This window comes from Mercenaria mercenaria, chromosome 19, assembly GCF_021730395.1.
Source record: "Mercenaria mercenaria strain notata chromosome 19, MADL_Memer_1, whole genome shotgun sequence".
NCBI lineage: Eukaryota > Metazoa > Mollusca > Bivalvia > Venerida > Veneridae > Mercenaria > Mercenaria mercenaria.
The window spans coordinates 5,992,329-6,009,141 of record NC_069379.1 but is presented as its reverse complement, the minus strand read 5'-3'; the positions used below and the strand labels follow the sequence as shown (position 1 = coordinate 6,009,141).

Here is a 16,813-nt window from a genome sequence, read left to right as displayed (position 1 = left end):
TCGATTTGAAAATAAGGCTGCGCAAACAAGACATGTTTTTCTGTCCGAAAATAAGGACAGGCTAGATTTTGCCAGTCCGATAGTTTTGTTTACTGACAATATCGTATTTGTACATAATCTTTACCAAATGAAATATGACCGACTACCTTCTTTTTTTTTTAAATGTTCGAAGTATGTATGGAAAATTACCCCGTTTTCTTGATAGTTAAGAACTACGATATTTTCTTATTTCGTTGGTCTCTGTGATTTCTTCTGGTTTGAAGTGTATAGCAAATGTTGGACCAGTCGCAAAATTCAACACTGACATTAAATTTTGTCAGTTTCAAGACATACTAAGACTGACCAGTCAAATGCAGGGGTTTTCAGACTGGTTTCAAAGTCTAAGTTTTATAGCGTTGAACCACCCAGAATAAACATAAATTGGTTCGAATCCCTTCAGTTCCGCGGAGAAGTTGTCAGGGATAGACAAAGCCAGTTTAAGGTAAAAGTGCAGTAAAGTGAATGGGGATAGATCCAAATTAAGAGCAGAAACCCTTGAAGCACTGAACACAACTAATACACTGATCAGAGCCCCACACCACAAAGCATGCCATCCGCAAACAGAAAACTGTAGTGGAAAGACACAACAGTCGGTGTGCTCTTAATGTCCGTCAACATCATAAAAAATAAATATCTAAGATGGGGATGATGGTTAAGGAAAGCGGGGTGGGGGAGTATATAAAAGGAGTGGTGGTGTGGAAGTAATATCACTAACAAACAAGACAACATATATAACATATAATACTGGGCGGACACGAAACAATTGGAAATCAGGACACAGACTTGGAGCGACCAGTAACCTTTGGAACCCGTGTTTTGGAGAAACCAACCTCACATGTACTCTGTTTTCAACTTGTTACTTTATCATAAGTGACAAAATATGTAACACACCAATAAGGCCAGCCTAATGTATTACTACACCAGAGTACCCAATAACACCAAGAGTATATCCGGATCGTTTGAAGCGGACCTATATAGATCCAAGGATAAACGTTTTTTATAATGTCACGTGATTGCTCGTTAACTTCGGGTGTAATAATAAATTTGATCATGCAGTAGAAAGATCAAGCAAACTATTGTAAATTATTGAGCATGATCATTTGATGACGCAAAATTAATGTAGCGATCATATGATGTTAAAACTGTTCCGGTTTATGCCGTAACCAAGGTAGTAAAAAATAGACAAAGAAAAAAATCTTTAAAGAAAAAGAGAAACAAATCCACAAACAACAAAAAAAAAATGTTCACGTTTGTCATATGGATGTGAAACATACAAATATCCTATATATTTCCCTCTTTTAATGGGACCTTGTTCATTCATCATTTATTGGTTATGTCAGAAAAAAAAAACAGTACAATTTTACCTTATCGGAGGATTGAATTTTGTATATACCCTTGCTAGCTACGCCCGGTAGTAAACAACGTTAAGGTCACTATTTAGAACTACTGCTGTCACTACGGATCTATATTGCTGATGAAACATTTCGTGTGTTGTCAATCAACATAACAAGAGTACAATACGTACCAACAACATTGCATCATCTCTTAACCGCCGAAGGTACGTAGTTATCGGAAAATGTAAGTACTTGAATAAATAGATTTCCTTAGGATACATTAAGCCGTGAAGGTGTGTCGCATTGTAAGATTTCTATTGGATAAAACTGACAGCGCCCACAGATGTGTGTGCAGGAGCGGATCTGTTTGCATTTTTTTTTTTTTGTTAGATCTACTATGGCAAAGTGTGTACCAAACCAGTATTTCATGATAATGTTGTAAGTAAAGGACCAACTAAAAGTTAGGTAAGTGGGAGGGGAGTGGTGAATGATAAGTTTGTATATATCTGATGGGTATTTATATAAATTCTACCTAGTCCTGGCTAAGGAGATGAAAGCATATACCAACAAAGTAAGTTTGTTAGGGTCAAGTAAGGCCTAAAAAATTGTTTGTTTCTGGTTACCCCACCTACCCTAAATTTTTGGCCGGACCCTAAATGTTTTTATGGCTTTCGAGATTTGTTTTGCAACGTTTTAATGAAAAGTTGCAAAACTGCACTTTTTATACTTTAAACATGATTGGTGATTTTAGAAACCAACTTACTGATGCCTGAAAGGCATAACCCCACTTACTGTATTCATTTTTTGACACACACACAAAAACAAAATAATTTCTTACAGATAGCTCAAGTCGCAGAATTGACCTGACTTACAGATAGCTAAAGTCGCAGAATTGACCTGACTTACAAATAGCTAAAGTCGCAGAATTGACCCGATTTACACATAGTTAAAGTCGCAGAATTGACCTGCCTTACAAATAGCTAAAGTCGCAGAATTGACCTGCCTTACAAATAGCTAAAGTCGCAGAATTGACCTGACTTACAGATAGCTAAAGTCGCAGAATTGATCCGACTTACAGATAGCTAAAGTCGCAGAATTGACCAGACTTACAGATAGCTAAAGTCAAATAATTGACCCGACTTACAGATAGCTAAAGTCACAGAATTGACCTGACTTACAGATAGCTAAAGTCACAGAAGTCACACCACTTTAGATGGTTAAAATCACAGATGTGCAAGGCTTGTGCAAACCCTAACCCTAGACTTGCATTCAGTGTTGATATATTCTATGGTTCTCAGGAATCTTGGATTCCATTCAATATGTGTAACAGAGTTCCGCTTAAGCCGGTGTAATGAAGTATTTCGACCCCCATAGAATAATGACCCCTCGGTCATTATTCTATAGAAAAAGTGACCCCCCGGTCATAGTATTATGACCTCCAGATCATAGTACTATGACTCCCCCACGTGAAGTAAACTGAACCTCACGAAGAATATTGACTCCCATAAAAAACGACCCCCGGTCATTTGGTCAAATTTAGTGATAACTCATGTATCTAAGGCCTAATTGCTGCATTTTATGCCCCCACTCGGGGGCATATAGATTTGCCCTTGTCCGTCCGTCCTTCCGTTTGACCATTAGCCCCAGATACCATCACTTGACACAGAAATCAGAGCATTCCGCAACGGGAAAAGGGATTCTATTTCTAGACGCTGTATCTTGGTGTATACATTTTTTTCAGGAAAATAACAATTCACAATACGTTCACAAAACACACCAGTGTCAATAATCCATGCAAACTTCGGTACGAAGTAATTCTTCAGAAGAAAACTGCACAAGAAACTGCTGGCATAGAACTTAGTATTAATAGAAGTTGCAATACTTAGCAGTGGCAGTAAAGTACGGTAGCGGCAACAATAGAAAGTAGTAGTAGTAATAGTAGTAGTAGTAGTAGTAGTAGTAGTGGCAGTGGAAGTGGCAGTTGCAGTAGCAGCAGAAGCAGCAGCAGCAGAGGAATAAGTGACAACAACAACAGCAGCAACAGGAGAAGAAGAGGTAGATGTACAAGACGTATTAGTGGAAGCAGGTATAGTAGTATCAGTAGTAGCAGTTGTAGTAGTAGTAGTAGAAGTAGTAGTAGTAGTAGAAGAAAGGAAGAAGTACATGTAGTAATAGCAATAGAAATAGCGGCACCAGTAGTAGTAGTACAATCAAAATGTTAACTATTGGCAATGGAGGGTATTAGAGTTGTAGATCTAGTAAAATTGTCCGTTAGGTTTGGTGGGGATCACTTTTTTAATAGATATCATCGTCGAAAGTCCTTTTAGGAGCCGGTGTTTTACACGGAAAGAGTAACTTTTTTAAATAGAATAATGTCCGGGAATTGATATTGTATGAGAGTTCGAATGTAGTAATTTCGGCAGCGAGTATTTTACATGGAAGGAGTCACTTTTTCTATAGAATAATAACCGGGGTCATTATTCTATGAGATTCGAAGGGAGTCATCTTTAGGGAGTCAGTATTTTACTTGGAGGGGTCAGTTTTTCTATAGAATAATGACAGGGGGTCGTTATTCTATAGAGTTTTCAAAGGGAGTCAGTTTGTTATAAGGGGAGTCAATATTTTACAGGAAAGGAGTCACATTTTCTATAGAATAATGACCGGGGGGTCGTTATTCTATGGGGGTCGAAATACTTCATTACACCGGTGCTAGGTTTTAAGTTTTACAGCGAGTACTACTAAACTTTGAAAGGCGAGCTATAGCAATATATAATTATATTTGTATTATCGGTGTTAAATTATTTGTAATATATTTATCAAGCTTTAATTAATCTGTATATCTTACTATATATGGTACTCAAGTTGAAACATGATTGAAGTTAAATTTCCAGTAATTTTTGTAGAGCTTATCGGCTCTTCTTGGAACATGTATTAAGAAGTCAAGTTACAAGTTTAAAGAACTCAAATGAGCCGCACCATAAATGATGAATAAAGTGACTACAGAGGAAAGAATAAGATATGTATCACATGTTTTTACATATTTAATTCAATAACCGTATGCCATAAAAGGTGACTGATAGTTTTGTTTTTTCAGTCGGCAATGGAAGCATTAATTCTTCATTTTAAATAAATATTTTGTATATCTTTGTAAATAGAAAAGAATGACGAACACTTCAATATGATAATAAATATTGTGCGTTTATTCTAATGAAAACAATATTTGTTCAGTTTTTAGGTTGAAACTGCGACTTCGATCTATTACAATCGTATTCTGAAGACTGCAAGCATTCAATAATGACAGTTTTCACTGAAGCAGATTAATCCGCAGTTCTATTTCCGCACTACTTTTATTGATTATTTACGAGTATACATACCGACCGCTCATCTCTCTACATAATTTCTATGTAAAAGTTCCTGGTCAGATTTAACAATCGTTTAATGCACATGATAAAATAAAATATATCAAATTATATATCTTTGAAAAGCTCAAATCTCAAGCTTTCTAATGGTGTATATCTTTAGAAAATCGAAAGAGAAATTATGACACACTGACAGTTTAAAAATAGCATTTTCTATAGATTTTAGCGTTAACCTAGAATCTATACACTGCCCCGGATGGGCTTGCGAATAATATATCCGTAAGGAATCCGTAATACAGCCGTAACAATTCTGAAAATATCGTAAAAGATTGTAACAGTCCGGAAGACAATCAATGTGGTAAAATAATACGAGCTATAACGGTTTTATTCCGGTTCTAATAAGGTTAATTAAGGTTCTGTTACGATTGCATTAGAGATTTATAACGTAACAAATTCGCAAAACCATCCGGAGCAATCCGGGGATGGGAATCCGGAACTCATCCGCAAGCCCATCCGGGCAGTGTGATTCTAGCTTAAAATAACGTTTATATCTTTCAAACTGTTAAATGTTAATTTGAATAAAAAAGATATGGATATAATATTTCTACCATCTATATTCTCTTTGTGAATATTTTTGTTTTTAATGAGACAGACACTGTACATTGTATTTCTCATCGGTATCATTATAGTAAACTTTAATTAAGCCGATGAAGGGTTGCCTTGCCCAGCTCGTCAGCGTGTTTCAAGACACTTGATGGTTTAAGTCAGAGCAGAATTTCTAGTATATAATGTAACAAGGATGCAAATGGTTTGAACGTTATATACTATTTCATGGAAGTGACCTCATTTGTTACAGCGGAATCAAATGCGGGTTTCAACCTTTCTGTGCTGTCAGCGCTTTGATTTTTCCTTAGGCGTTTTCAAGGGGGATAATTTTACCGATAAGACGGCGATGTTGATCATGAGTTGCGATTCCAGACAAGATGCTCACTGGTCTTTATGGTGCAGTAAAGCTATGTAATAGTGGGATCTTAAATGACCCCCGTGTACTAAAACAGCGTTTAACCGAACGAAAATTAAAACAAAAACTTTACGGAATTCATTTTCGTCAATATTTATGACCGAAACATAAATCATTCAGCTTATTAACCCTTACCATGCTATATTTCTATAATGGACTTGTCCATCTTCCAATTTGGACTGTACCATTTATCATTTCAAGGGGTGTTTACTGAAAATTTACAGACTGAATAGCGAACAGTGCAGACCATGACCAGACTGCACGGATGTGCAGGCTGACCTTGGTCTACACTGGTCGCAAAGGCAGAATCAGTCGTGTCCAGAGTGGTAAGGGTTAAAGACGTACTCACGACCATGCGTACGAATGATAAGAATAAAATGTTGTTTATATTCTCCATATTGCTTTTTTTTTTATCTATTTGCAAGATATGTCAGAATCCAATTGTTGTGACTTACGGATAGACGAACGAACAAACGTGCAAAAAAGAGGCAAAACAATATACACATTACTAGTATTCATATTGAAGTTTATATATATATACCATGTTTCATGGACGTACCTCCTGAACGTTTTTTATTTCACTAGGTCTATGAAATAAGAAGATGGGTATTGGGAGCTGGATATGCAATATCTAGTTACGTTCTAAGTCCCAGCCACCTCTGAGTTGGGAATTTAAACGATCAAATACAGCTACTTGATGGCACATGAGGTTAGCTTATGAATATATAGTCAGGATCGAATACCAAGCCACCTCTCAGTTGGGTATTCAAATTATCTTAGCCTAATATCCAGCCAGAGGTGAATACACAGCTAGCTCTGAGTAGGACATTTACTTCGCATAAGAAAAATGAATACAAGGTCTATGAAGTTGACTGGAAGATGGGTATTGGGAGTTGGATATTCAATATCTAGTTACGCTCTAATTCCCAGCCAGTTCTGAGTTGGGTATTCAAACGATCAAACACTAATATCCAGCCAGATGTGAATGCACTGCTAGCTCTGAGTTGGGAATTCACGGCACATAAGAAAAATGAATACACAGCCAGCATCGTATACCCAGCCAGCTGTGAGTTTGGTATTCAATTTATCTAAGATGAATATCAAAATAAAGGTGAACATACAGCTAGTTCTGAGTTTGGTATTAATGGTGCATAAAAATTAATATACAGCCTGGATCGAATACAAAGCCAGCTCTATCTGGATATTCAAATTATCTAAGACGAATAACATCCAGCCAGAGACGAATAAATAGCTAACTCTCAATTGGGTATTCAATGATCTAAGACGAATATCCAGCCAGAGATGGATACATAGCAAGCTCTGAGCTGGGTATTCACGGTACATAAAAATATGAATACACGGCCGGGATAGAATACCAGCCAGCTCTCAGTTGGGTATTCAAATGATCTAAATAGAAAACGGCGAAAACCACAGGTCGCCCAACACGACAAAATGAAAATGTTGCCGGCTCGGTTTGATTGAACCTGTTCATGGACGGTAGTGGAAATTCAAGCTACCACGAAGCAAGGTAATCACCAAGGTCACTGAAAATAGCACGAGCACACGGCACATAGAGCGTTGACTATACTACTAACTCACAGCTGGCTGGGGATTCAATCCAGGCGATGAATTCATTTTTTTCTATATAACGTGAATACCCGACTCAGAGATGGCTGTGTATTCACCTCTGGCTGGATATTCGTTTTAGGTAATTTGAATACCCGACTCAGAGCTGGCTGTGGATTCACCTCTGGCTGGATATTCGTTTTAGGTAATTTGAATACCCGACTCAGAGCTGGCTGTGTATTCACCTCTGGCGGGATATTCGTTTTAGGTAATTTGAATACCCGACTCAGAGCTGGCTGTGTATTCACCTCTGGCGGGATATTCGTTTTAGGTAATTTGAATACCCGACTCAGAGATGGCTGTGTATTCACCTCTGGCTGGATATTCGTTTTTAGATAATTTGAATACCCAACTCAGAGCTAGCTGTGTATTCACCTCTGGCTGGATATTCGTTTTAGATAATTTGAATACCCAACTCAGAGATGGCTGGGGATTCGATTCTGGCTGTGTAATCATTTTCTTAGGGGCCGAGAATGCTAACTGTGTATTCACCTCTGGCTGGATATTCGTCTTACGTAATTTGAATACCCAACTCAGAGCTGGCTGTGTATTCTACCCTGGCTGTGTATTCATTTTTCTTATGAGCCGTTAATACCCTACTCAGAGCTAGCTATGTATTCCTCTCTAACAGGATAGCCGTCACGGATTATTCAAATAACCAACTCACAGCTGGCTGGGTATTCGATTCTGGCTGTGAAATCATTATTCTTATTTTTTTTTTATTCCGTGCCGTGAATACCTAACTCACAGCTAGCTGTGTATTCATCTTTGGCTTGGTATTCGTCTCCGATCATTTGAATAGCCAACAGCTAGCTGGGAATTAGAACTTAATTCGATATTCCAACTCCCAATACCCATTTTCCGTTTTTCGTTTAACTATCATATTGTACAGAATGTTTTGATCTAGTAGCGAAACTAAAAGGACGTGCTTAAACTCCTTAAGGTCACATACAGCCATTAGGCGGGTAAGGGAGTTAAACCTATACTATACCCCCTGATGACCCAACCTTTGAACCGACCACACTTAAGCTGAGCGTATGAAAAGATAATATTCAATTGATGACGATAAAATTGTTAATAATCCTATGATAAAAATCTTTGATAACAGTCATATTATTTCATAGCCTATATATAACGTCATAAATTAGATAATGTATACATTGTCCGACTATACGAGACTGATTTTTCAATACGTTAAGTGATGTAAAACATCTGTCAAATGATAAATGCGGTATGCATGTGTTGATAAAAACGCAATTTATTTGCCCCGTGGGTACCTAGTACGTTATTGCTCTGGTCACACGTTAAACCGTTTGTTAGCACAATAACTTAAGAATACTTTGACCTATGATCTTCTAACTAAAAATGCACATTGCTCATAGGCAGTGGATAAGTCCTGATCTCAAAGTAAGTTTTCTCAAATGTCAAGGTCACAGCAACTGTTAGTACGCACGGTTTCTGCTCAGTATTGATTATTAGGAGGCATCGCCTTTCAATCTTTTTTTGAAGAGTAATGAGAAAAGATTGGCCCCTATTGATTTTGAGACGGTGGTCAAAAATCAAGGTCAACAGATTCCGCTCCAGATACATTTACATGTACAAAGTACCTACTGTTCGATATTTCTGTATTTTTTGACTGCTTCTCACTCACAAACTCACTATCTAAATCATTCTTGCATGTGGATTGAAAGTAGTATACACTTACTGAATGGTTTGTCCGTCAATAGTAAAAGCTATTTGAACATGGCCCGAGTGGTTATCCGGTCAGTAGTTGAAGCTATTTGTACATGGTCCGAGTGGTTTTCCGGTCAGTAGTTGAAACTATTTGTACATGGTCCGAGTGGTTTTCCGGTCAGTAGTTGAAACTATTTGTACATGGTCCGAGTGGTTTTCCGGTCAGTAGTTGAAACTATTTGTACATGGTCCGAGTGGTTATCCGGTCAGTAGTTGAAGCTATTTGTACATGGTCCGAGTGGTTTTCCGGTCAGTAGTTGAAACTATTTGTACATGGTCCGAGTGATTTGCCGACCAATGGACAAAACTATTTGCTCGAGATTCGAGGGCTGTCTTGACACCAGACCTCTGGCTTATAGTTTTGATTATTGACATGCAATTAATTCGATGGACAGTTTATTCCATAACATCAGACTTACTTATCTTTTTTTCTCGGTTGTTGACCTTGTATTGAACTAAAGACTGATCAATTGCAAGAACTACGGACCTCCGGTTAACAAATAATTTGTCCTCTTTGATAAATTGTTTCATGCGCATGCGCCCTTCCTGTCGTTTACGGAACCTGTCCAAAATAAAACTACTTAGAATTTGTGTAAGATGCACCCCTACCCAGATAAGCGTTTTCAAAAAATAAGATCAGCAGTATTTTGAAACATTTTCCAATTAACTAAAGTGATTAAATATCGTATCAAATCTTATTGTTTTAAATGTTTTAAATTGTCATCTACGGTTTTGATCAACTCACATAATGAAGTAGAAACATTCACATTGTGAAAATATTAATGGCGGCGTTGTCGGACCCTAAAAACCAATTCATGAAAAAGTTAATGGATTTCGGTAAAGAAAAGGTTAAAGAAATGATACCACGTGGAGACACATGTAACCAATACGTTGTTGCTTGTATAGCCTCGGAAGAAGAATTAGAAGAGAGATATAGCACCATAATAGAAGACGCTGGAAAAGGTTCACCGGAAACAACAGATACGTACTACTTTTCTAAACGCCTTGTAGTAATTTTGAATAAACACCATTGGCATGGAGAAGCCAGACTCCTCGATCCAACAGGAAGACTATGGGAAACTGTGACAACAGAAAAAGATAAAAAAGATGATAGAGAACCTTTTGAGGGGCGTTATTTTGTTGGCAAGATGAGAGAAAACTTTCCTGCCGAGGTGTGGGGGACCCCAAAGCTAGTGCTATTCAGTCACTATATTCCATGTACGATCCCAAGACACCAATGCGCAAGACTAATCGAGGAATATGTCAATACAACCGGGACTGAAATCATTCTGTCTTACGAAAGGTCACACGGTGACACTGACGAAGAAAGGGCATATGCTATATTATCTAGGAATAAAGAATATATAACAATTATACTTCCGTGGAAACAAGATCAGGAAGCAATTGTTGAACAGGCTGAAAGTTTTTTAGAGCGCATGGAAAGAGGAACTAAAAGGGACCGCAAGAAACACAAGAAACGCAAAGAGCGCGAAACAGAAAATACGACCGAAAGTTCACAACATAGACAAAGAAACCGCAAACGAAAGAGGAAACGGTCCAAATAAATCTCATCTGGTATAGCAGGTATATTAAACATTTTTTTAAAGTTTTTGTAACAATATGTTTTTACAGAATATAAGCTGAATATGTAGAAAAACTCTAAAGCGTTAGTCACGCAAAAAATGTCGGCAAAGTGGAGGGATCTATTGATATTTAACGTGAACGATCAACTTCAAAAGAAATAACTTGTTATTAGATAAATGTTGGTATCTATTGAAGACTTTAAAATTTTCATATTCATCTGGATGACAGACGTACAACACTACATCACTGATAAAACAGCTCAAAATTTATATCATAATTTAATAAATTTAGGTTCATATTGTACGAGCTAAATTAGTTACCTGACATCAGAATTTTGCTGTGTGAATAAAGCAGTAGGTATTGTTTCGGTTTCGCAAATTTCAAGATTTTTTTTTTTTTTTTTTTTTTTTAAGAAGTGATATAATGTGTACTCCACAGAACTCTCAGAATCTCTTTGTTTATAATTTAATAATTATTAGGAAAAGAATTAATATATATAGTACTTTTTAAATGTCGAAGTATACATACATTGTATCATAGCTCGGTGTTTTTTCTTAACAAATTTGGTGCAGGTAATTCGTATACACTGAGTACAGGGTGCGGTAACTAAAAGTGTGCAGGTAATTAATACCCGCACGCTAGTTACCGCACTGTTGGATAGGAAAGTATGCCAGCATGTCTGGAACAGTAGACAGCGAAGTGTATTTTATTGATTTTCTGCTCTAGCATTGGTTTATTTTACCTGGGCTTTACACATTTGTAAAGCAAGGATTTTAAGTACTCACTGAACTGCTGTATATGGCAGTGTGGAACGCCTACAACTACCATATATGGATGGCTATGCAACAAAACAGAAAAAACATTAAAACTCTCGGGTAAACGATTTATACTCGGGGGCTACGCCCCCTCGTACAAATCGTTTACCCGAGAGTTTCAATGCTCTTTCTGTTACTAAACTGTTAGCATACATACCATGCATTTTAAATAAATTATGCATAATTTGATATTTTAGGAGACTGCAACATTTCATTTAAGAAGAGGGATACACATGAAAAGGATAACATTTAATGTTGTTACAGACTGCGTGTTACCTTAATGACGACAACTGACCGTTTAATGCCAATGTTTTCTGAGCATATTATAGATGAGTAATTTGTATGCTATTTGTAATTAGCCATTCTTATATAAAAACCTTCATTTTGTACTTCACTTAATGCTTAACTTTATGCAAATTGGACTGATTGCGAATTAATTTTCTGAGAATAGTGTGTGAGTGGATTTTGTAGCGAAATATGGATGAATATTTGCATATAATACTCGGTAATTACCTTTGTGAAAACTTGTATCATTTACAGAATCTATGATTGTTCCTTTGTAAATATCATCCGAGAATAATTCTAATAATGAACTTACAGCTGTCGTAGAATGTATGACCGCGATACAATAATTTGACTAAATAGTATTTAATTGGCGGCGGTATGCAAGGTGCTTTTTAAATTATCTGTCTTTGTGATTTTAGAAATATTTCATTTCTGATTGTACATTCTTTAAATAAAGACAGCTTTGTTATAATTATTCTTATACATCATCTAGAAGCCCCGACAAGGTTAACTAGACAAATACCCCTTAATATCTATATCAAGAACATGTCAGTCTTCTGATTTCTTCAACTATATCCATTGCCGCCGACATACATACAACAGTATTTTTTTATAATTAACCCTCTGTCACTGCATTGCTGCCTGATACTGAGTCATCAAAACCGCGAGGCAGTCACACACCTCAGCAACTTCCGGCTGTGCTTTAATTCGGATGGAATCAGGATTTTGTACCCATAGTAACGATTTGCTGAATTCGTTCTTTTTCAATTTCTGAAGATTTTCTTCAAATGACCCGTGGAATGAAATGTTGATGCCACATGTTGCTGAAATAAAAACCAATGGCTCAACAACTAACTAAGTGTACACTTGGCTTTGATATTCCAGTAGCCAGGTTTATGAAACAAAGATCGGAGACCAGTCACATAATACTGATTTGCAATTGGTCAATTTCATAAAAAGTGCAGAGAAACAGCCAATCAAAGCTTGGTTAAAAGGTAATAAACACTCAAAATCCACCAGTCAGGAACGAGCTCCGAGACTGAAACTGAAACTGAAACTGATTCATTTGATTAAACGCCTATTTTTACGTAAAACATATTCAATGGCGTTTTACAAAATACATAAAAAATACAACAAAAATTATTACATTTTAAATGACATATGACATAAATGAGCATAAATATCGTTGTAAATAAACTATTTAGTAAGCATTTAACAAAAGATCAGGCATCAGATAAGATTAATAAAATATTAGAGTATTAACATTTAGTAAGATAGCTGTTTGTTATTAAGTAAGAATAAGTGGGTATAGCGACATGTCCAGAAGTTATTACAAACAACCGTATTTTTGTATTTGTTGTAAAATCGTTCATATTCGAATGTATTTACACAATAAAATCATCCAGTTCACGTTACTTCAATCTCTTAAAAGTCACAGTCACAGTCTCTAAAAGAGTGCAAAATAATTTCCAAAATAATGAGATTTCAACTTCTTTTTGAAAACATCTATTGTGTCTGAGTTCCTTATTTCGAAAGGCAATTCATTCCAGACTGGTCTTCAGACTTAGCTTTATAACCATGGATTCTGAAGTTAGAGACGTGTCACTTCTCCAACCCGCCAGTGAGTGCACGTCTCGAGAATGCACAGGGCATTGACAGAACTAGGTCATTGGCATTTTTCTGTCAATGTCCTGACTGAAGCTTGCGGGAGTGGCCAAACAAGGGACTGTTTGTGACAATGAGCTATGTACATGGTTGACGGCTTGCTGTTCAGACGGCCTGCAGAATACAGACGGCATGTAGAGAAGCCCTGAGCTGCTCAAAGTCCACGCTCAACATGGGGGGCGAGCGGGGAGGGGCACATCACACACAGCGGAGGAGCGGCGGCGGATTCCAGCGACGACAACAGCAGCTTGCAGCACCTACCGCCCTTTTAAGGGCGCCTTCTAGCAAACACGTCTCTTTACGGGTCTCTGTCGTTTAGATCTCATTGGCCGTGACAGTTATTCACTTTTGGCTTCGAAATTACTCTCTTTAACATATACTCTACGGAAATTGCGTAGAGGTAATTTTCACCACTTTGTCTTCAAAAATCATCTTTTACAGCATACCTGGTGACATGCAGGGGGACTATTCTCTTACATACCTTAATGCTATATTGTGCCTGAAAGGGCGGATAGACCCTTATTAAACTTAATCACTAACTGACTAGAGATTTGTCAGAGCGGACGAAGTGGGTCAGGTGTAACACTGTGGACAGACTGGTGTTCGTTGCATAATTGTAATCATTCGTGGAACATAGGTATTTTCGTATATTTTGTAAAATACATTGATGCATAACATAATGGCTTAGGGGCGTAATGTGTTCCATTTTTTTCTTAAAAAGTGATATAGATTTAAACTATGTAAAGCAAACTGTACATCATTTTAATGTTGCAATGTGCAGCTGGTAAGGATTAGGGATTCGGGTGAAAGAGGGTGTAGCTACACGCCGAGCACCAGTTTTTTGTGTTTTTTTCTTCTTCTGGATTTAACGTCGCACCGACACATGATAGGTCATATGGCGACTTTCCAGCTTTAATGGTGGAGGAAGACCCCAGGTGCCCCTCCGTGCATTATTTCATCACGAGCGGGCACCTGGGTAGAACCACCGACCTTCCGTAAGCCAGCTGGATGGCTTCCTCACATGAAGAATTCAACGCCCCGAGTGAGGCTCGAACCCACATCGATGAGGGGCAATTGATTTAAAGTCAGCGACCTTAACCTCTCGGCCACGGAGGCCCCTCCGAGCACCAGTTATTTAAATATTTGTTTTCTGATTTTCGTAATTTGTTAAACCAGTTTAATTGTTTCTGGAATTACTATCTTAACAGTTACACATTGCATGTTTTCCTAATTGGAAATTACCGCAGTATGTTTCTGCACGTGTTTTGTTAGGTGATGAGAGTTCGACCTTTTCCAGAAAGTATAAACTGTCAACCATCCCGCCCATCCATAAAATGAATGAATGAAAATCAGCCTATGTGTACAGGTGTCCACTTTGCAATTGCTTTTCCAATGTTAATTAAACAATTTGAAAATTGTAGGTCGTACAACGTCTTTAAACAAATATCAGTGAATAAATGTAGATCTATGGCGTACCGTTAGGGTCGAAAATGCCGATTTAGCTTTAAGACAATTCGATTTAGTATGACCCAGGGTCGGACATATTCCAATTAGTATGACCCTGTTTGAGAATTAGCTTAAAGCTATTCCATTTAGTACGACCCAGGGTCGGACATATCATATTTAGTATGACCCAGGTTCGGAATTAGCTTAAAGCTATTCCACATTTAGTACGACCCAGAGTCAGACATATCGGAATATGTCCGACCCAAGGTCAGACTAATTGTAAATATGTTCAACCCAGGGTCATACTAATTGTAACTATGTCCAACCCAGGGTCGTACTAAAGATGGCTGCCGTAATTGAGGGTCATACTATTTCGGAATTAGCTTAAAGCTAATTGGAATATGTCCGACCCAGGGTCATACTAACTGGAATATGTCCGACCCAGGGTCGTACTAATTCGAATTGTCTTAAAGCTAAATAGATTTATCTTAATTCAGGGTCGTACTAATTCGATTTAGTATGATACTATATAGAATATGTCCGACCCAGGGTCGTACTAATTCGAATTGTCTTAAAGCTAAATAGATTTATCTTAATTCAGGGTCATACTAATTCCGAATTGTCTTAAAGCTAAATGGAATATGTCTGACCCAGGGTCATACTAATTGGAATATGTCTGACCCAGGGTCATACTAATTCGAATTGTCTTAAAGCTAAATAGATTTATCTTAATTCAGGGTCATACTAATTCCGAATTGTCTTAAAGCTAATTGGAATATGTCTGACCCAGGGTCGTACTAATTCAAATTGTCTTAAAGCTAAATGGATTTATCTTAATTCAGGGTCGTACTAATTCGATTTAGTATGATACTATATAGAATATGTCTGACCCAGGGTCGTACTAAATATAATTAACTTAAAGCTAATTCACAACCAGGGTCATACTAAATAGAATATGTCTGACCCTGGGTCGTACTAAATCGAGTTGTCTTAAAGCTAAATGAACGAGCTTAAAGCTAAATGATTCTTATCAATTAATACGACCCTGACGCTAAATATAGTAACTAAGATGTGGCCAATCAAATACCTGTTACATACTCAGCACTCATCTAGCAAGTCGATCACATCTAAACTCTCTTTATCCAGTACAGCGATTGTCTTTTCCAAGTACTCATGCAATTAAACCTGTCAGTCTGGCAGAATATCGCAGAATTCACTAAATCATTTATTTACATCAATTTTGTAACCGTTAATGCGTTATTTCTAAAAGAGAAAAAAATGACTCCTGGTATCAAGCGACAGTTAGACTCAGATAAATAGCTAAGATACTGTCTGTTTATATGTCTTTTCAAGACATATTGAAGATTTATGAGTAAAAAAACACTGCTGAAGCATTTGGTGAAGTTTATGTATCTTTTCACCTATTTCTAAAAAAAAAAAAAAAAAAAAAAAAACAATCAGAACAAAAATGAAAAGTATAGAAAAATTTCATTTGTAATGTCATATTGATTATCGATTGATCTAACTTTTGATCTGCGTTTTACATTTTGCTTTAACATACTCGTGAGGACAAAACCTGTTTTGTTGAAAATATAAAAAAAACACGAAATTTGTTTAGTGATTTGGTAGATAAATTGACCCTTTGGGACATAGGTGATTAAACATTTATACCGTGTCTGTAAGGTGTGATTCCTAATGGGCAGTTTGCCTTGGTTCCAAATGGCCATTTATCAAATTAGATTGCTAAACGTTTATACAAAACAAAGTTAAATGGAGTCCTAACAATTTCATTCTTGGATGACATTAAAATTTTCGGTTTTCCAAGACCAGGATTAAGTCGGATTTTTATTTTTTTATGCGTTTCTTGTTGCAACATCCATTCGATATAACTTAATTTAACTTCTA

General features: G+C 37.0%; 1 protein-coding gene across 1 annotated transcript; it reads left to right on the top strand.

The window, feature by feature from the left end:
- The first annotated feature begins 9,511 nt into the window (after nt 1-9,511).
- LOC123542900 (uncharacterized) lies at nt 9,512-12,194 on the top strand. The gene is made up of 2 exons (XM_045328934.2): nt 9,512-10,697; nt 11,710-12,194. The coding sequence occupies exon 1, from the start codon at nt 9,896-9,898 to the stop codon at nt 10,676-10,678; it is 783 nt and encodes a 260-aa protein (XP_045184869.2). The 5' UTR covers nt 9,512-9,895; the 3' UTR covers nt 10,679-10,697; nt 11,710-12,194.
- The last annotated feature ends 4,619 nt before the right edge of the window (nt 12,195-16,813 follow it).